This window comes from Anas acuta, chromosome 2 (genome assembly GCF_963932015.1).
Source record: "Anas acuta chromosome 2, bAnaAcu1.1, whole genome shotgun sequence".
In the NCBI taxonomy this organism is placed as follows: Eukaryota; Metazoa; Chordata; class Aves; order Anseriformes; family Anatidae; genus Anas; species Anas acuta.
The window spans coordinates 19,274,466-19,296,368 of NC_088980.1; the positions used below are offsets into that span (position 1 = coordinate 19,274,466).

Genomic DNA, 21,903 nt, shown 5'->3' on the forward strand with positions numbered 1-21,903 from the left:
AAGGGAAAGAGAGACAGTGGAACAGTTGTATGTCAGTGCCTAGTTTCTGAAAACAGACTCAATGCTGGCTACGAGAAGCAGTAATGACCTCATTGCGTAGGACTGTACGTACAGCTAATTTGGCCTTGATATTTTTGTAAGCACTGAAAATTACAATGCAAAATTGTCTTCTTCTTTTATAGATCTGGAATTCATTATACTTTGGTGGACTGTAAAGAGGCACAGTACAACCTGGGAGACCATATCCTGTCATATAATACTTAAAACTACATTTTACCCAAGTTCAGCCCTATTAGCTGCCACAGAGGGAAGGCCCTACATTACAACTTTTATGGGTATACACAGTTCTGATCTAAAGTAGGAAAAAAATGAGGGACTATACTGCTCTGGTTGTACCAAATGATTTGGCAGGCACCGCAAGAACACCCATTAAGACCAACCAGTCCTAAAAAATGCCACACAGCCTTCAGACACCCTCCACACAAATCCACAACTCATTGAATACCAATAAAAGCATTTACCATTTAACAGTTTTTAAGCAGTTATACTTGTTGGTTACAATAAATATGTCATACTGCAGATACTGTGAATATACTTGCTTTCAGTTGAAGATCTTCTGAACTGTGTGTGTCCATATACATAGAAAGCAGTGTGGGTAGGACATTTGCTACTGCAACAGCACGTGCATGTTCAGGAGTATGTCTTCCAACCTGTCCCAAGGCCCAAGCAGCAGCTGCCTTAAGATGATCTTCTTGTTCTTCTACCAAGCAGGTACACAGTGGTGGTATTCCCTGTAGCATTAACCAAAAGCACAACCTTTACAAATCTACACCAAGAAAGGACAACTAAACTGGTAGATTGATTGTAAAAAGAAACATGTTCTCTCTTCTTCTAAAATAAGCTATAAAGAGAACACTTGCTAGTGTTGTCATATTTTGCCATCAGCATGACTAGCAAGAATTTTGAAGAAATCTTTACAAATCTGGTTAAACAAAAGGAAACAGATTCAATATTCTAAGTCAGATGGAGCTAACACACAAACTTTAAGGGATGAAAGGAATACATCACATAATTCAGGCTGTACTAACAGTAAAGGTTTCATTCTGTTAGACTGAAAATAAAAGAGTTGTAGTGCTTATGAATCTATGACAGCAGTTTAAGAGCAGAACGGCTCAATCATTCAGTCATTTAACTTTCTTTTAGTCACAGCACTACATTTCACCTCATAAACCTCTTCTTGAGTTCAGTAGTTCATGCTTGATGTATCTGATAACTTCCAGAAAGGCTTCAGCTCTTGACATGAAGACATCAAGAGATGGAGAATAGCTCACTCGCATCCAGCTGTTACTGAAGTTCTTCTGGTTCAGGGTCACGATCTTTTTCCTTTCTCCACAGGATTATGGAGATACTCAGTAGCCACTATTTTATGTCCAGGATAGTTCAACAGGTATCATTTCACGCTATTTTAGGTGAGGCAAGGCTACTAAATCCTTAACTAGATCTTTTTTTCCCATTCCCTTGATCATTTTTATTCTTTCCTGTACTCCCTTCATATTTTTTTCCAAGATCCTTCTCAAATACAGACAACAGGACTATATGCACTAGAACTAGTGGAAAAAAAAATGTTAATCTGCAATGTTTTATCTTCCACTTTTTATTACTGCAAAGGACTGAAGTGCTTTTTTTTTTTTTTTTTTGACACAGCACTGCAGAAGACCACGATGAAGTGTTTGTCCAGTAACACACAGTCACTTTTAAAAATTCATCCTTTCCAGGAGACAATAGAGCAGTATGGAACTATAACTTTATGTCACAACATCTTAGATGTGTTATTTTCAAATGGTCCCAGTTTACCAAGCCCTGTCTTCAGCACTATGCACCACTCAATAAAACTCAGTTTCCCCGAAGCAATATTTATTTATTTTTTGGCTTTGGGTTTATTCAGGTTTCTTTTGGGGATCATTCATTAAAACATTTCATGAGATTTTGAAGATCCCTACAAAACCTCTCAGTGCATTCCCATTCCGTTATGGTAGCAATCAAATCATTACTACGCTTCAAAAATTTATCACTTAGGTGCTTCCTCATGAACTTAAACCTGCATTTGTCATGCTTAACTTCAAGCACTTAACAGCAGAAGAATATTTGCTCTAGGTATGACTGACAAGGGTGAGACATGGGCACATCCACAGAAGATGGACCTCCAGAGAGAGCAAGCCAGAAACATCTGCCTCTTCAGTTTTCAAATGCAAAAGAGAATTGTTTGATCATTCATTACCTCCTCTGTGCACTTACTGATGTTATGTTGTAGCAAGTTCCATTTTCTAACATACATTCCTACCAGAAGACAGTTCTGATCCTGTTTTTATTGCTTAGCTGTTTCCTTTTAAATCACAGAATCATAGAATGATTTGGGTTGGAAGGAGCCTTAAAGACCAGACCAGGTTGCCCAAAGCCCCATCCAGCCTGGCCTTGAACACTTCCAGGGATGGGGCATCCACAGCTTCTCTGGGCAATCTGTTCCAGTGCCTCACCATCTTCTCAGTAAAGAATTTCTTCCTAATGTCTGATCTAAATCTACTCTCTTTTAGTTTAAAATTGCTATCCCTCATGCTATCACTGCTTCCCCATCTTTTCTGTAGGTCCCCTCTAAGTACTGGAAGGCTGCTATATCGGAGCCTTTTCTTCTTCAGGCTGAACAGCCCCAGCTCTCTCAGCCTGTCTTCATAGGAGAGGTGCTCCAGCCCTCTGATTGTCCTCATGGCTCTCCTTTGGACCTGCTCTAACAGGTCCGTGCCTTCCTCATGCTGGGGTCTCCAGAGCTGAACACAGTACTCAAGGTGGGGTCTCACAAGAGTAGAGCAGAGAGGGAGAATCACCTCCCTCAGCCTGCTGGTGTGAAAATGGGCCAACAACACTCAGTGAAATTAATCCCTTCCTCCTAATGTCATTAGTTAACATTATTACTTCAGACACTAATTTCAGCTATTGCAGATATTGCAAATGACCCTTCTGCATCTCCCTTCTATCTCATTGCCTCGCAAAACTTATTTAAATCTGAAAACGAATAGCTTATCTCATTTGAAATACCACTTGCACAGCTGAATCAAACCATACTACATTTCAGAAACTGAGGTCTCTGCAAATCCGCAGACTTCTGTTGCAAGACTACTCTAGCAGTACTAGCACAGTCATGCTAGTGCAATAAAGAATGTGCCATAAAACATTCTTGTTTCAAAAAGGGTTTTGATGTAGCCACAAATATTCATTTTAAGAGGAAACAGACCATAGAAATTCACTGACTTATTTTTTTTGTACTCGTTCAATTGCAACACAGAAAAATCCTGTAGTGGAATACACTGTATGTTAATCCAAGACATTTCATAAAAGGTTCAACTTCGTAAGGACCACCTTTGATCAGGTTACCACTATTTCAGACATTGCAAGCCACAATATTACAAGAAAGTACATTAATCAACAGCAAGTGTATAATTGTCACAACACGTGTGCTCTGCCTATGTTAATTTGTATCTCTTACTCAGAATACCACTGAAGAATTATAGAAAGAAGGCAAAGTGATAGCTAACCTTGGAGACAATCACTGCCATTGACAGGTTCTCGGAATGAGCTGCTACATAACCAAGCATCATGATGCCAGGCAGTCTGACAGTCCCTCTGCAGCTGCCAATACAATCAATCACAGCAGCAACTCCACCTGCATTTACTATAAACTGTGAAAGCTGCAAAGATAAACGGAACAGATTAGATACCGTGAAGTATCAACAGGCATAAAGCACCACATTATAAAAGTCTTTACATGTATTGCTCCTGACTTACAAAATAAAGCTGGAATAAGACTGACATATCATGCTGATTGTCGAGCACTGAGTGAAGCATAAAGTTCTCAAGAATTAAACTGTTTTACTACCCTGATTTTGATTGATTTTACTGTAAGGAAATCAAGATTCTGAATTCTTGATGCTGTATAGGGTGGGATGACATATTCTCAGCTCCACTATTATACACCAAAGATTCATCCAAGTGACAACCTAATACCCAAATGACCTTAAGACACACCTACTCCAAGCCAACAAATTTCTGTGCAAGAACAGAGGGGAAATCCCACTCCTCCTCTCACTTGCACTTTATAGATAACCTCTGCAGCATAAGAGCCCTTGTGGATTCCCCGACTTGGGCACAAAGCCAAAGACAACTGTCACAGCTGCACAAAACCAACTTGGACTACACCATTCTGCCATGTTATGGTACTATAAAGGATGTGTCCAGGGAGCACCCTTAACGGGCAATGGTGTTTGCCCCTGAATGCCAAATGATATAGCCTTGCTTATAAATGAAAATCATGTGCATAATCTGTGATGCTTGCTGTGGATATTAAGCTATGCAGCATATTTCTTTCCAAGTGGTATCACTTCTCACATCACTTGAGGGACAGCAGTAGAGTATATATGGTATCAACAATGCACAGAAATTAACATAATTTCATATTACGGTTATTTCCTTCTACATTGTTGTGTCTATCACATTTTTTCCAAAGACTCCAAAGCAAAAGAAACACCTTCTCAGAAGTTGCATTTAAATGAACAAAAATTGAAGGTATGTGGATTTCCAATCCGATTGATTTCTGTTAACATGAAATCCACTGTTGCCTCTGAGCCTTTAAAGGGGATTGTTTATTCATGAAGCAACTACATGAAATTTAAACTTATTATTTAGGAAAAACTGTTCACATGACTGCCAACCGCAGCCAGCAATAACCAAGCCCTGTGTCTGGGCAGAGCCACGTGCACTTAAATGCACAGAGCTGCTGCACAGATGCAATCCCTGGTGCTGTGAGCCCCAGGCCCTACTTCAACACCCCCAGATCCTGGCCTTCACATGAATTTTACAGCATATAGAGATAGAAAGCAGAGATCCAAAAGCCACAATGTTTGCCTGACAGACACAGCTGACACCTCTAGAAATAACGTTTGTCAGTCTATCTCTGCTGCAATGTGTTTTGCTTCAAGAGAGTTGCTCAGGGATACACAGAGCTTTCTAAAGTTAAACATCAGTTGTGACTTTCCACTGGGAGTCACTAAGATACCTCCCATGGCTCTTTCCGAGTGCAGCTAGAACGGCCAATTCCCTTGCATGAAGGATCCTGTGCTAGCAGCTCCTCTGCCTTAGCCTGGAGTCCTGTGAGTATGGCCTCTAACTCCCAACTCCAGTGCCTGCCTTTGATTATTTCTTCAATTCTCTGAGAAAGTGAAGTTTCATCAATCATGAGGTGCAGAGAGAAAGTAGGAAATGTAGAAAAACAAGACTGCAACCTTTAATAAACAACAGCTACAACACAAGCAGGCTGAAGAAACAGCAGCACAATATTCTTGATAAAACAATTCTCAATTGTTAAGTTAGTATCACGACGGCTGTGTTCACCACTAGCGTGCTCCACAAATCTACTCTTTATATTTCATTCCACAGTCATATTTGGAGCCTTTTAACTGATTCTATGATCTGACAAATTAATATAATTGTTTGTTTTTCCTATTCATTCTGCATTTGCTTTGCTAAACCTCCCCATCCTCCTATATCTATTATTGGCAAAAAGAATGTAAATGGTGACACTCAGATCACAAACACAAGCTAGTATAAGCAATCATTATCAGTTTAATAATAAATAAGGGAATTTTTGAACTTCATTGTTATTGGAAAAAATAATTAAAATGTGATACCAGCAACCCCAAAAGATTTTTTTAGAAGGACACACACCATCTATTATTGTTACAGCATGTTCTTGTCATTCGTAAGCTGCTATCATGACTTCTCTGAGGCTTTACTCATGATATTTTTAATATCTGACAGTACTGTCAGCCTAAAACTGCCTCTTTGTGCTGCTATCTTATGGAATGAAATAGTCAGGTATACTCCATGTGATTCCCAATTTTCTTAAGCCAATTCATATTCAATACACATCTCATAATATCAGCAAGCATTTCCATATTTTTCCAATGAATATGCCAAACAGCCATTTGCCCTCTCTTTCGAAAAGCAAATGACAGAATAATCCTGTATTTTATTTAAAGTGTAAAATCTAATGATATGACCTTGCATTTGCATTTTCAAGGTTTTACCTCAGGCGTATGCTTTGCTATCTCTCTAATTAAAGTTGCACCATTTTTCTTGACATATTCATCTGAGTCCTTCAGGCATGTGAGCACAACTGGGAAAATCTCTGCTTCAACCACCAACTCTGCAAGATCCACTGAATGCTTTGCTATTTGGCTTAGCGCTGACAGCACCTGACGCTAGTAAATAAAAATTGTTATAAAATCAATAGTATACAAACAGCCTGCAACACACACTCCTCCTGCACACAAAAATCTATTGCATCAAGGAAAACAAAGCAAGATAGAGAAAACAATTACAGCTATTTTACAATTCACTGAATCAATTCATGCACGAATATAATGGCAGAGAACATTTGCTGGTTCCTGAATAAAAGTTTCTTCTTTGTTTCATGTCATTCAAACTGCTACACAACAAAAAAGAAAAAATATATACACCATTTAAAACTATAATTTAAAAATTAGTGACATCTACAGAAAGTATTTTTATTTGTATAAGTTTGGTCTGTCAGACTTCAAATAATTTTTATCTATGCTTGAAGTACTGTTTTTAATGTTGTTTCTGTTAGAGTAAAACAAGAAAGATATATTAAGGAAATCTTTTGTCAGTTGAACTTGCGATGAAGTCTTCAACAAGAGCTATTCGGATAGCACATTATAAAATACAATAATACATTCAATATTAACTGCTTTATGGTATAATCTTAAGCATGCAAAACCTTTTTTGTAACTGAACTGTGCATTAAAAGTATCTGCTAGACGATGTTAAACTAAAAGGACAGGGTGTCATACATCAGACTGCATTCTTCACATGATACTATATAATTTCCCCTCCCCCCCAAAAAATACCATTCACTTTAAAGATTTGTTTAGCTGATCCTCACTGAGCAGCAGTTTTCTTATCCAGTAGCTAGATCAGTGAACACGTTCAGAACTCCGTCACTATGTAGTTACATCTTGTTAACACCCAAAACAAGAGCTTTCTAAATAAATATGCACATCAGTGTCATTGATTCAATATCAAGTAATGACTGGTGAAATGGAGATTAAAAAAATAATTTTTAAATGTACCTTCAGTTTAGCATCAGGGTTCAGGATCATCTGAGCTAAGTGAGCGATAGCTCCTGCATCCACTACTGTCTGTGCTAACTCTGGAGAATGCTTTGAAATATCACTGAGAGTTGAAGCAGCAATCCTTTTCAAAGCAATTTCTGGCTCCTGGATACAGAGCACTAAAAGAGGAACAGCTCCTGCATCCACCACAGCTTGTGACAGTTCTGTAGGTCCAAGGAAAGTAATTAAGTGAGTATGGGTGACTGACCCTTGTGCAAGCCATTTTTCACCCTGACAGATACAGCAAAGGAAAAAGGGGAGGGTGTAGCTCACTGTCTCGACATCTGCATTTCAAATCAGCCCTCCTGGTTTCATAAACCGTGTGGACCAATCCAAAACTGAAAAGAATGCAGGTCAATAGATGGACCCCCATTTACATGCACACATTTGAGGTAGATTAGGCTGAAATGGTTTGTTATTCTGTTTTCTTTTTCTTTTTTTTTTTTTCCTTTTTTTTTTTTTTAAAGTAAGCAGATGTCAGCTGTTTAAACCCTGGCTATTCTACACTGATCAATAGGAAAGCATTTTATGCATGGCTAACAACAACACAGAAAGCCAAAGTACCAAAATTTTACCAACCACCTAATTAGAGAGCATTTTACCCTCTTTAAATGATAAGCAGATATTAGCATAGATCAAATGCCAAAACCAGAAATACAAAAAAACATACACAAAAGATTTATCTTACATAAAAGACCGGAAAAACTGAACTCACCTATCAAAATTAGGTTTTGCTACCATACACAGGAAAATACGGAATTTATATTTCAATGACATGAAAATTTTATCACACCCAATTAGATAAATTAGAAATATCATCAGTGAGATATTGTGTGTCTGAGATTAGTACAATATCCTTAACTAACTGCACCTTAAATAAAAAGACAAAAAAAAAAAAATCTGAGCATATGATTAGCTGACATGAGCAAAAATTACACTATTAGAAATTCATTAGCTCTGTCCATATATGCGGCATTAATCACAGTCCTAAAATAAGAATTATTGGATACCACAAGCAAAATTTATAGTATAACAAAGCTGCGCTTTTTTAAAATAGTGTTGAAAAAGTAGTAAAAATCATGGGGAATTCAATAATCTATTAGGTCTTAGTTCAGTTTTGCTACACCTTATTATGCATATCCATTATTATCTTTAACATTTATCTTGACTTACAGTACCATGGCAACATATAGCTGTCGTATTTCAAGACTCTAACTTAGCTTTTGATTTATAGTCCATCCATAAAGAGATTTTCATACTAAGAAAAATATAGCATACTTCATTAAATATACATAGACTAATACAGTTTTTCATGAAATCTGTAAGTCGCGTTATCATTAGGTTGTTAGCATCCAAATAATTTTTCTGACCAAATTTGTTTTCAATTAACGAATTATAGTCACGCACTGCAATACGTTTGATCTTTCATATATTTACACTGTATGCTATTTGACATGATACAGAATTTCAAGCAAAGTATAAAAATATTACTTCAAAAATATATGTAGTCAATAAACTAATAAATAAACTAATACAAAAATTAACCATTCAAATAACTATTTGGCTAAAAGTGTAAAGTACGCACCCTCCAAATACACATCACACGATTTAAACAAAATCTTGCCAAATGGTCAATCTGCAATTTTACAGAATTAAAATGAAATGTACCTGAAGCATGTATGAAAACAAATCAGAAAATGAGCTAAACAATATAAGTGGTATAAACTACATTCAGCTTCCCATTAAAAAAAAAAAAAAAAGATTTCTTCAAATTCTTCTTTCTTCAATTTCTTCTGTACACTGACCAAGAGAAATACGTCATGAACTACTGACCAAAGGTCTTGATTAATCTGGTCGTGCCTCAGTTACTGACCCAATGTCTCAGAAGCAACTTCAGAGCAACAATCTCAATTGCCTACACTCTGCTGAGAAGATGCTAATATCATGATGAAAATAATGCCAAGAGGTACAGGATGGTACTAGAAGAAGGTGTTTCTGTGATGCCTTATGAGCTGAAATTATGAAGTCCAAGTAGGGAGGGAAAGAGCAATACTTTAAGGTCACAACAATGCCCAGCCATAGAAATAAAAGTTCTTTTAGAAGAGCAAACTAAATCTGATTCAATTTAGATCAGCTCTTGCTGTTAGAAGCCTGATATCATTTAAATACTGATGGTTACTGTTGGTCATGGTTAATTAAACGGTTGTTCTTCCACTGGTGTTTATAAGGTTCCTGGCTAATAACTTACCACATGTAGGGCTGCACCATGTGTCAGAAGACAGTCAAGTAGTAAACAGACTGTTAGAAAACCGGGAAAGCCGATGCAGGGACAAAAGAAATTATGCATCTTCCCATCACTTCTCCCCCACAGTCTCTGCCCAAAACTACGATTTTAAGTAGTAATTATTGTATGATAACTGCAATTATTTTTCTCAAAACAAATCTTAATTAACTTTCCCACCTGGTAGAACAACTTTAATTCAGACTATGTATCTATTGTTATTTACAAAATTTTGCTTCGTAATTAAAGAACACGGAGAGATGTGAAAAGAATTCTGAAGAAGAGCTAAAGGAGAAAAACAGACATTTTTAAAAACAAATATTCAGCCAAAGAAATTCAATGAGATGGAACAGAATCACCAAACAAAATACAAAAAGACTTTTCTTAACAATGTTCCAAGACAGCATTACCAGAGTAAAGACAAGACCAAGAGTTGATAAGAAGGAAAAAGCAGCAAAAAAATAAACAAAATAATTTACAAACACCGTCTAAAACCACAGCAAGTGGGCTCAAACCCATGGCTTGAAACTGCAGTTATGGGCATGGACCAAAAGACCCATCTAACTACATGGTGATAAAGTTGGACATCTCCCTATATGAGGGAAAGTAGGAAGTGTGATTCCACATACACTCAGAGACAAGAGAATTTGGTCTCAAAACCCACCATAGATAAGTTGCTTCTGTCCAGAACTATGAGGAGAATTTTAGCAGAGGAAGATATGGCAGACAGGAAGACATGCTGACATGGAGGTACTAAGGAAGACCTATAAAGAAAGACATTGGAGTTTAAGATGTCACCATTTCACCTAAAAGTTTCACTAGGGTTGTACTGATTCGTCTCAATATAAAAGTGGTCAGCAGGGACTGAGAAATTAATTCAAAGTAAGTTGAGGCCTAGTCATGAGCTTATGTGATCAGGAAGAGCTGCAAGTGAATGAAGAGGAGTCAATAAGCCCCTGACTACATACCCTCTGAAATCAATGGAAAGTCTTATAGGATTGATCTGGGGGTAAAAAAAAAAAAAAAAAAATCCATACTCACATTAACAAGTTAGCAATAATAGTACAGATTAAAAAAAGATGAGGCAGAAAAATGAATATGAGGAAGTGAATATGCATGGTAGTCCCCAGGGCAGGCAAACCAGCCAGGAACAAATGCCATATCCACAGCGGAAAACAGCAGCAAAACCTTCTTTGCTTGGAAACAAAGGCATGTTTCAATGTGGAGCAGTGTTCTCAAACAGACCGTGTTGTGGTGGAAGGTGTAGCCACGGGAAATGACAAGTTTTGAGTAAAACAACCACTAATACTGCATTTTTCTGAAGACCCTGTGATTGTGTGATGGCCACACAGGAAGAGTAAGTCCACAAGCAGCCAAAAGGCTGCACTTCAGGGTCACTGATTTATACAGACCATTACAACCACAGTACTGATGATTGCACTGAAAATGGTGGAAGAAGTTCAAATCAGATGGATGGTGGTCATAAATTACAGGGTAAACCTAGATCCTGGAATAAAACAGAATTACTACCAAAGGCACGTCACTGAAGATGTGAACAACTTAGTAGCTGACCCTGCTTTAAGCAGCAAGCTTGACTAGAGCGTTACCAAAGGTCTGTTCCAAGCTGAACTACCCTACGATCCTGTGGGCAGCACAGCACTTCAAAAATGCATTTAACTCCTCTCTCAGCAATATGCTCGAGCATAAATAGCGTTGTTTGGTTTTGTTTTCCTATCAGTTTACCAAATGCTGAAGCAGGTAAGAGAACATTAATAAATTCTATGTCTTACGCTTTTATGTCGGCAAAGCAAGTAGAAAGCTAAGTGATACACATTTCTCTCAAACAGGAGAATCTTGCATTTTCAATCTAACTGCATATGGTATAAGTAAAAATTTATAGCATGCTTTTCATGGACTTGATAGTATTTTGATGGTATTTGGAACACTTCTCTTCTTTCCAAACACAAGTATACAGTAGAAATGTCAACTGGCAAGATTAGAGCACAGCAAAAATAGAGTACGCTGATCCATATACCTTGGAGTAAAATCAGCATCTGAAATTCAGCTCAAGGGGATCTTCAAGAAAGAGCAGAACTGCAAGAGCCGTTGCTAAGTTTTGGAAACTGATCCAGCAGGATTTCTGGTGTCTTGGAATCTCATGAGATATCTGTCTTGACCTAAAATCTAACACGCCTTCTGGAGACATCTGTTTACAGAAGAACTGTGTTTTAAGTGATAGATAGTGATAAATGGTAAGATAGAAAGGAACTTGACAACCAGGGAAAAAATCATCACAGACGAAGAGTCCTGATTTCTCAAAATCTTTTTACAGGAGCATGCACTGCAGTTCCTAGAGAGCAGCATTACCAGGTCACGGACAGGATTTCTGATAAAAAAATGAGAATCCCTCCCACAGCAGAGCAGTTACCACCTAATGCTGGGAGCATTTGCTTGCACTCTGGGAGACAGAGGTTCACATCCTGCCTAAGACAGATCAGGACTTTAATCCATCTCCCACATCCCAGACATATGCCCTAATCATGGAACTATTCTTTCTGAGGGGCAAATAAGCCTCCCTCCTCCACGGTCTTTTCAGGAAGTTAAACAAAAAACAAATCTTGTCTTAATGTTATCCCCACGGGAATAGAAACAATTTCTGAAACTGAAAAACTACCTGTGGGTGGGGAAAACCATTTATCAGTCTGCTCTATTTTTAGAGTTTAAGCTATAATATGTGTTCACAGTTAATGACAGAAAATCATAACTGCCAAACTTTATCAACATAGGCATCTGAGTCTAATCCAGAGTTTCTTAACAGTAAACACCAGATGTTGATAAGACCAGGACCACCTATTGTTGTATCCCATCTCCAACAATATTATTTTGCAAAGCCATGCTCATAGCAGAAGAACCATACCATGCACAGAATGATCTTAGAATCAAATCATTTAAGTTAAAAAAGACCTCTAAGATCATCTAGTTCAACCTTTCACCTAGCACTGACAAGTCAATAACTCCTCTACTTTCAGTAATCATTATTTTAAAGACTTCTTGCAACTGTGTTATAGAAGGTAAATCCCCCAGTTGGCTGCGACTGGGGAACAAGAACTTTTTTTTTCTTTTTTTTTTTTTTTTTTTTTAAAACTGATTACATCAAACAATCTGTCCTTGTCCTTATTCTTGAGCTTGGTAGCACTTGCAATTTCAACCTAATTTCTGAAAACGCTGTTCTTATTGGTGGCATAAATTGACATGGGACATACATTAATTCATTGTCAGTGAATAAATAATTCATAACTATGGAATAAAAAATTGTATAAGAAGTTTGCTCTATTCAACACCTCCACACCATCTCCATCTTTGCAGACAATGCCATCACAGAGTGAACTGGATCACCCTGAAGATCAGCCAGCATTCATGCAATGAATAGCACAAAGGGCAATTGAGGTGAGTCAATATTGATTTACTGACATAACAAAACTACAGAAATGTTTACGTTAAGAGTAACACAGACACACACTCTGACTACATACATTTATACAAAGGAACACTTTCAAATGACACTTAAGAAAATATGTTTCAGATGAAAGCAACATTTATTTTCAGGGATTCAGACCCAATAACCAAAAGATAAAAGCTCCTTAGCAGACAGAGGTGCACCAAAAATGAATGTGTTCCCTGGTGAAAAGCAGCCCATTCCCAAAATGCTGATAACTTTGGAGTCTGTCCCAGAAAGTTAACCATCTCTCTAAATGGGAAGAGGAAATCCCCCATACCTTCTGCAGTCCAGCACTCCACACTGATTAAAAATAAAATAAAAAAATAAAAGAAAGAAATAAAAGAATAATTTCCAAATTCAGTGTATGTGCATTTTAGAACCAAAACAACACAAATTAATGTTGTGATCCTAGAATTATTTTAACTTTCAGCAATACGAACGCAAGCCGTTTCTTCCATCCTTTCCATGCACCAGTTTCTTCTCTCAGTTCTTTGATTCATAGTTCAAAACTTTTACTCGAACTATATAAATAGCCGGTAAAAGAATTATTGACCACGTGGATCAGTGTTTAAATAGGAACATGACACTGCCAGTGAGTTATATAACTGCTTGCAAGACAGCAGCGAACTGCTCAATATCAGATTCCTAGGATCTATTCCTGACTCTCAAAGAAGAGTGCGGTCTACTGGCTAATGATAATATATGTAGTCACTGTGATGAATTTAGCACGTTTATCCTGCGGGCAGTGCTGTCCGATGGATGAAACTTGGTTTGTCCTAGGCTTCTGCTTTTTACTATGTATATAAAATAAGAACTAATGGTGAGCAAAATAAACTTTGTTCCATAGTAACAGTTATATAATACATATAAGTTCTGAAATTTCTTCACAAAGGAGAATAAAGCAGAATGCTATTTCCTGGTCACAAATCCAATCCATCTCTTCTTAGAGCACCTCCCACGGATCAGGGCACTGTGGATGTCAGATATGCCAGCTTCCCACATAAGGTAGCGTTGACGGATTTGTAATGTTAGAGCAGGTGTTTATTCCAAATTTAAAATTTTATAACAGTACAGAAGAAGCATCTTGCTGTAATTTATGAACATCACAATAATACAAAGTACTACAACTCTCACGTGAGATTAAAGACAACACACGTGTAACCTGTTACCTGAATTGTGTCGGGCAATATACCCGAGTGCCCAAGCTGCAGCTTCTTTGACTCCAGGGTCAAAATCTTCCAGGCAAATCGCAAGTGATTCCAGTGCTCCACACTGAACTACTGCCTGAGCTAGCTGTGGAGAATGTTTACCAACTGCTCTTAGCACAAATGCAGCTGCTTTCTTGTAAAAACGCTATACAAATAAGAAAAAGAAAAAAAAATGTTTTTAATAAAATTAAGTAGTTTATAGCATAACAGAGCACCTATGTGCATAAATTAGACTTTTTAATAGCAGCAATATCTCATACAGATCCAAATCAGGACCACCAGACATCACGCAAACAATGAACATACAGTCCTTTGAGTCAGCTTATGATCTAAAATTTGCAGTAAGTGTATAAACAAACAGAAAAAATGAGAGGGCTAAGAGGATATGGAGAAAAGATAATAGCCTAGATAAGTCTGTTTATTTAAGTGAGCAGTGAGTGATAAGAGCTGCAAAAACAATAGCTCTTAACATATTTAGCCAGCTTATATAGGTTATGTAGGGCAAGCTTCTAAAATAATTCTACCCGTCTGCAACATCCACAAGGCTTCACAACTTGTAATGTATATCGTACCCTCATAACGTCTCTATGAAAAAACATTGTTTACATTCACAAATGGGAAACAGACACAGAGAATAAGATCCAGCATAAAGTTTCAGGATCCAAACCCCAAATTGCCTAAGTACTGCCTAGGATCCTGAAAAGTCAGCCAAGCAAACACCTAGCCCTGGATGATTCTCAGTTTTGACCAGCAAGCTGCAGCTCTACTGCACGTGTCTGGAACTGAGGCACTTTCAACAGGACTAAGCAGCTTGGTGACTCTGTAACGAGTTCAAGCAAAATCCAAGCTATTGTCTCAGATCTTCTACCCATCCGCCTCAGTGCTGGAGCAGGTACATGTTTTGAGCATCTTTACAGTGTATGATGCGGCACACATCGTGGGGTTCCATGTAAACTGCATCTTCCCTCGTAAGTCACATTTCGCAGTCTCCTTCCACAGTTTGATAGCTATCATCGGGATGTGGAAGTTGAAGGTTACATTTCTTCCCCTCCTTTCAGTTTCAAAATTCAGAGGCCAGTTAAATCACTTCTGCCAGAAACAACTGACCACTGAGGTTCCTAATGCCTTCTTTACATCTGTTTACATCTGGAGACTTGCTAATGTGACACCCATCTACAAGAAGCATCATAAGGAGGACCCAGGGAACTACAGGCCTGTCAGCCTGACCTCGGTGCCAGGAAAGGCAATAGAACAGGTCATTTTGAACGCAATCATGAAATGCAGGACCAGGGAGGTGGTCATCCTCCTGTACTCTGCTCTGGTGAGGCTGCACCTCATTTGCTGTGTTCAGCTTTGAGCCCCTCACTAGAAGGACATCAAGGCCCTGGAGCGTGTCCAGAGAAGGGCTACAAAGCTGGTGAAGGGCCTAGAGCACAAGTCCTGTGAGGAGCAGCTGAGGGAACTGGGGGTGTTTAGTCTGGAGAAGAGGAGGCTCAGGGGAGACCTCATTGCTCTCTACAGCTACCTGAAAGGAAGCTGTGGGGAGCTGGGGGTCAGCCTCTTCTTGCAGATAACCAGTGGTAGGACTAGAGAGAATGGTCTCAAGCTGTGCCAGGAAAGGTTCAGGTTGGAAATCAGGAGACATTTCTTCTCCGAAAGAGCAGTCAGGCATTGGAACAGGTTGCCCAAGGAAGTGGTGGAGTCACCGGACCTGGGGGTGTATTCAAGGAAAGGTTGGATGTGGTGCTTAGGGACATGGTTTAGTGGTGATAGGAGTGGGAGGGTGATAGCTGGGCCATATGATCTTGGAGGTCTTTTCCTATGATTCTATGATCTGCACCAGGAAAAAGCTCACCTCCCTCTTGAAGTTATTGTGCAGCAACGAGCACAAGACTCACTGGGACACAAATAACCTACTGCCATGTCTGCATGCCCAGTGTGCTCTGTGGCTTGACAGTTGGTATATTGGCACTATGACTAGCACCGAAGGGCTCCTTCTCCATCCATCAGCTTGGTTTTAATCTCATTCCAAGCTGCTTGACTCCCCTGCTCTGTACAAGGAGCCTGTGCAGGTAACTGGAACATAAAACAGTGCAAACCCCATATCCCTTCTGAATGAAATTCATAGAAACAAAGAGCCAGGTGATTTTTTTTTTTTTTTTTTTTTTTTGCATCTTGCAAGGTGTCCAAGCACCTTTGAAAAATCTCACCCTGAAGCACTATGGTATGGCAGTAGGGGACCATCTGCACAGCTCTGCATGTAAGGAAAATGGACCCTGGCCCATTCCTTGGCACTGAAGGAAAGCAATATCACACACCAGGTACATGCACCTCAGGTTCTCTTCCCTCAAAGCACAAGGGCCCCATCCATACAACTGAGAGCTGTCTCTGTCCTGCACTACTCCCTAAACCATATCCATGCCCTGTTGAGCAGTTTGATGGTTAGCATTGGCCAAAACTCATTGTGTTAGCATTTAAAGAGCGCCGTCATCTTCCAGTGTTTAAGTGCACGCCCTTGTCCTGCTCAGTTTACCAGTGCCAATAAAATACTTTAATGCCAAAAATCCAGACTTCTAAGTTAAGACCTACAAGTAGATACCAATGAACATAATTTAGGAGCAAGACTTTAAACATCATTTAGGGGAACAGAGGTTTAGGGAAACTGTACAGACACAAGTGGACAATTCCCTAGCTCGTTTGTTACCGTAAGTTTTGCTGAACTCAATGGAACTATAATAATTTACGCCAGTCTATGTCTGTGCAAATATGGGTATGTTATTTCTGTTAAGTAATTATGCTTCTGGCAAAGGAAAACACTTATTTGTTTCTATTGTTATTCAAAACACATTTATTTACAAACAGACCGTATTCACAAGCCCAGTTAGAACACACTGTAAAACTATTTTGCTCGGTTTAATTGACAAAACATTGAGCTGGGATGTAACCCTGTAACTGTTCTCCATAAATCAGTAGAATTAGTATTTATTGTGTGCTCAAAGAATCTGCTCCTTAAATATAGATGTTGATACACAAAGAGTGAGGGGAATGGAAATGTATCTTTTTCCTTTTTTTTTTTTTTTTGCCTATGGGAAGTACAAACTGCATGCATTGCTAAACTCTGCATGAACTGGATAATGAGTTTCCTTCACTTGCCCTCAGTCACCAAGGCATAGTAGGCTTTCCATGACCTCACACTAATCTTGCTGCTGCCCCAAGTGATTCTGAATTACAGCCATCTCACAGATGTAGGGACAGCACTGGCAGTAACATGGAAGAGATAAATCAGGGTACTCAAGCTAATTTAGTGAGTGCTTTGAATTGTAACAGGGGGGTGGTTTCCAAATTAAAAAAAAAAAAAAAAAAAAAGAGGATAAGGAGTTCTGTTCCCCTCCTTCCCTTAAAAAAATACAAATAATTAACCGAAGTGGTTATAAATTTGTCTACCTAAAACCTTAGTTTTCTTTCCATACGATACCAGTATCTTGACATCAAGGTTTCTCTTTTTAATTTTTTTTTGATTAATTTTATAGGCATAAAATGAGATGAGATATGCAAAAAAAAAAAAAAATACGAGTATTTACATTTACAGTTTCCTCAAAAGACTGAAAAAAATATATATATATATAGTTTTCCCAACTACATTTTAATTGAAATCCTAATTCTCCTAAGTCTAATAAAACAATATTGCAACTTAAGTGTGGCTGTGGTATCAATACACTTCACTCTCAGCTGTCTCTTCCTTTTTCCAGTCATTAGGAATAAAAAATGGAATATATGCAAGAATTGAAGAAAAATGGCAAGAACAGAGGAAGAGAGACCGTGAGATCTGTAATTGTTGCTACACTTTTTTGTTGTTTTTAATAACCATAAAGACCAAAACCTTTAGCGTGTTCTCCTGTATCAGTGGTTTGATATTTCTCACACTACAGATTTCCAAATGGCTGTGTTTGGAGATAAAAAATGAACTTCTGTAATGAAATATTTAGTATGTATTTTACAAGTGTTTAGTATTATTGACAAATCCTAGTCAATTATCACTATAGCTTTCAAATTGTCTCCATTTTGAAGAGGGACCTTTAATAAAATATCACTCAACATTTTAAAGCCATACCAATGCCATGAGTGTATATCTTATAAAGCACTAGGAGGTAAGATGATATTTTAAAGTCAAACTTATTTAAAGTCAAATTTATGTATACAATACACATGAATCTCTTAGGAGTTCAAACATGCATGCTGTCTCTGACTTCCATTCATTTATTGCTATATTAGGAATAACAGCAGATAGCTGATACAGAAAGATTTCTCTTTCCCTGTGCAACAGTTAAAAAAAATGATTACTTAAGAAAACAATGATGCCTTACATTCTGCTCAGACAATGAACACACGAGCTGTGGAAGAATGTCTCCCTTCACGACTGCCTCTGCCAGGTCATCGTTATAATTGGCAAGTCTCCCGAGAGCCAAAGCAGCAGTCTGTTGAATAGTTGGGACCACGTCCAGCAAAAGAGGTCTCAGCAAAGACATTACACCTGAGTTACAACAGGAAGAGAAAAGCCCATTCGGTGAGCAGATTTTTTTTTCTAAACATTTATTCTAAACTTTAACTAAACTTCACTCATAAAAACCTATTAAATTACTCTGCCAGGTAATAAGAACTTGCAGGAAATTCAGGTGTTCCACTGAAATGAAGTTGGCACTCGGATAGCACTGTGGACGCATAGCAATGTTTCTGCCCGTTTTTCATCGGTACAAAACTCCTCTGAAATATAAAAAGATTTACGTGTAGAAATAAGGTATACTCAAACATAAATAAAATACGTGTTAAAATATACACAGGAAAATAAGGTATACTCAAATATATATAAAATACAAGTGCTAATGAAGCCTGCACAGGAAAGTCCACCTGGAGGTGAGCTACCACCGGTGTGTCACTCGTTCAGCCCGCCAGCAGAACCCCCACGTTGACTTACACCAAATTACATTCCATCTATACAAGCCACGGCTGAGCTGGGGACCAATAGCTGTAATATAGTAGACTCCAGATAGTAGAGTTAAATGGTTGTTGGTTTGGTGTTTGTTTTTGTTTTTTAAATCACGTTACTATTTATGATGTGTTTTTACTGCAGTCCGCAGTGCATCAGCTAAATATGAAGGAATCTGGAAGTCCATTCTCCGAGGGCATATTCCAGTATCTACACATGCTGTTGAAATTATAGATGAGGTAAGCAGCAACGTGTTAGCAGTCGTAGCCCAAGAAAGTGCTTACACGAATAAACATTTCACTAAAAATAGGAAATGGCAGCAGTAAACTTTGCATTCTTGCAATAGGAGGGAGGAGATCACGGGGCAGGACCTCCAGGAGTCAGTGCGGGGACACGTGCCTTTCGGTACTCCTCTGTGATCTGGGAGAGGGCACGAACAGTGAGGTGAGACTGTACGCTGGTAATCCAAAGTGATTCAAGGTGGTATCAGTGAGGGAAACTATGAAACTAGGGACTGAATGACTGGACAATAAAACGTCAAGTTAAATTAAACTTATATGGGAAAGCCAACCCTAATGTCCCATACACAGCGATGGACCCCAAACAGGAAAAAAAAAAAAAAAACAAAAAAAAACACTATACATACAGAAGTATATAGGGTATTCAGTATTATGTAGGAATGAAGAGATGCCAAAACAGAGCCCATCACTAAGCTATTGTATAAATCCATTCTGCATTTAATTCCCTTCCCTAGAGGAGAGCTGGAAAAGGTTCAATAAAAAGCAACAAGGATGACCAAAGATGAGCACTCTGTACATGGAAGCTACTCCTACAGTTAAACTCTGCTGTAGGGATATAAGCAAGATACGTGTGGTTACGTAAAGATCATCATTTGTAAGGTGACAAATGCTAAAGGGAACATTGCTTGTGTCGCAGTGCTGTGAAAGCAGGGTCCCTCTAACAGCCAGATGCAGGAATTAATACTTCTGAGCTTCATAGCTCAACCAGAAAGCAATGCTCTCTGGGGCTGCAGAAGTGCTATACCAGGACACCAACACCAGAGCTGCAGTTAAAACTTTCCGTATGAGCTGCCTCCGTTCTTTGCTCTTTCCACTACATTTGTTTGAGTCAGATAAAAATTACCTAGCTTAGCATGGAAGAGGGCCAAACAAAGGTCTCTTGGTGCAACAGTCCCACAACAGTAGGATCGCTGCCTAATGGCAGATGGCACTAAGATGTTGAACTGAGAAGGAAAAGCTTAGAGCAAGGAAGATAGTTGAAAGGGATGGAAGTTATTCATGCCCAGAGCATACTTCTGTATAGAAGGGCACCCTTAAAAAAAGACCCCAAAAAAGTAATTGAGCAGCAGGGCAATTCTCACGGGGAACATTCATGTTAAGTTATAACCAAATTACTCCCAGCAAGAAGAAAACCTAATAATCCACTGCTGGCTTTAAGAAAGAGATAGGGAGAGCAGGAGAGACAAGGAACCATGGAGGCCACGCTGATCGATGAGTTTGTTTTGGGAAGGTCAGCACCACAACCAGAAGCTGCCCAGCCATGGTGGGTGCAGCCGTCAGGATGTTAACAAGACAAAACACCACAGGTCTTATGGGGACACACAAGAAAAGGGAAATGAAATTGTGATGTCTTAATAACGCTACAGGAACACCAAAAATGGCCCTGCAGCAATTAATTCAACACGTACATGTAGAGACTATGGAAATAGGTCTGTGGTTTCACTGGTACCTGCTCACTCCTTCCTGTCAACACCAGTGGTACCTGAAAGAGGCCTCCTGGGCAGCAGCAGACAAAGGTGGCTCCTCCAGTGTTGTAAGACCAATGTGACTACATTCAGCACTTTGCAGGAAGCACTGTTTAGGATTGTGACCTTTGTGTTGATACCTTCTCACAAACTCTTCCAAATGGCAGGTATGGCCTCAATAGTAAGTTACACTTCATATTAAAATGGACTAAGAACATCATAGGACAAATTAAAAGTTAAAAAAAAAAAGACAGAAAAGTGTGCAATATTTGCCATCACCATATATCATCTACAGTGAGGTAACCTTCTAAAAGTCACCTGCATCCCGTACAGGAAAGTATTTTCTTGTCCTTCCCTCTAACATAAGCTCCTTGGTCAAACACCTGCTGAAATTCCAACAGGAGCTCATGCTGCTCCAGCTCTTTGCACTGTTCCTGCTTTACTGAAAAGCCTCCAGTCCGGAGGCTTGGACTGACATTTGCATTTGTCGTACATTTGAGCCCTTAAGGTGAGATGATACAAAACCAAGATTTTCTTTTTGATATCAATAAAGCTTGATTAAAAAAAAAAAAAAAAAGAGACTGAAGAGCCTATTAGAAGTGGTTGGGAAAGAAGGGACACCTCAGCATGTAGTGAGTGTTCTGCCCCTAAAAAAAAGCCAAGGTGGCACACCAAGGCGGGCTCAAAATTCAGTGAAATTTAAACAGACCAGAATGAATGTACAGCAGGGGAACCCACGAGCTAGCTCCAGACAACATGATGTGTTTCTAGCCTGCACAGCATGCCTAAACACTGCAAAACGTAAAACCCCATGCAAGAAAGTTCACACGTACATGAGCTTTGAGTTTTTTCTAAATAGGAGATTTCTCTGATTTGTATTTTCAAGATGAGCTAATTCAGACTTCACTTTTAGAACATGCTAAAA

The 21,903-nt window shown here is 38.7% G+C and overlaps 1 protein-coding gene across 5 annotated transcripts in view; it reads right to left on the minus strand.

The window, feature by feature from the left end:
- SPAG6 (sperm associated antigen 6) overlaps positions 1-21,903 on the minus strand; it is a 37,669-nt gene that overhangs the window by 8,481 nt on the left and 7,285 nt on the right. For 3 of the 5 annotated variants that reach the window (XM_068673750.1, XM_068673753.1, XM_068673752.1), the window contains 6 exons: positions 18,594-18,760; positions 14,191-14,374; positions 7,200-7,405; positions 6,135-6,308; positions 3,588-3,740; positions 600-791 (listed from right to left, as the gene is read on the minus strand). In XM_068673750.1, the coding sequence (XP_068529851.1) occupies positions 600-791; positions 3,588-3,740; positions 6,135-6,308; positions 7,200-7,405; positions 14,191-14,374; positions 18,594-18,760 (1,076 nt within the window). Of the gene's footprint in view, positions 1-599; positions 792-3,587; positions 3,741-6,134; positions 6,309-7,199; positions 7,406-14,190; positions 14,375-18,593; positions 18,761-18,868; positions 18,991-21,903 lie in introns of all 5 variants that reach the window. The other 2 variants (XM_068673751.1, XM_068673755.1) reach the window with 2 other exon arrangements.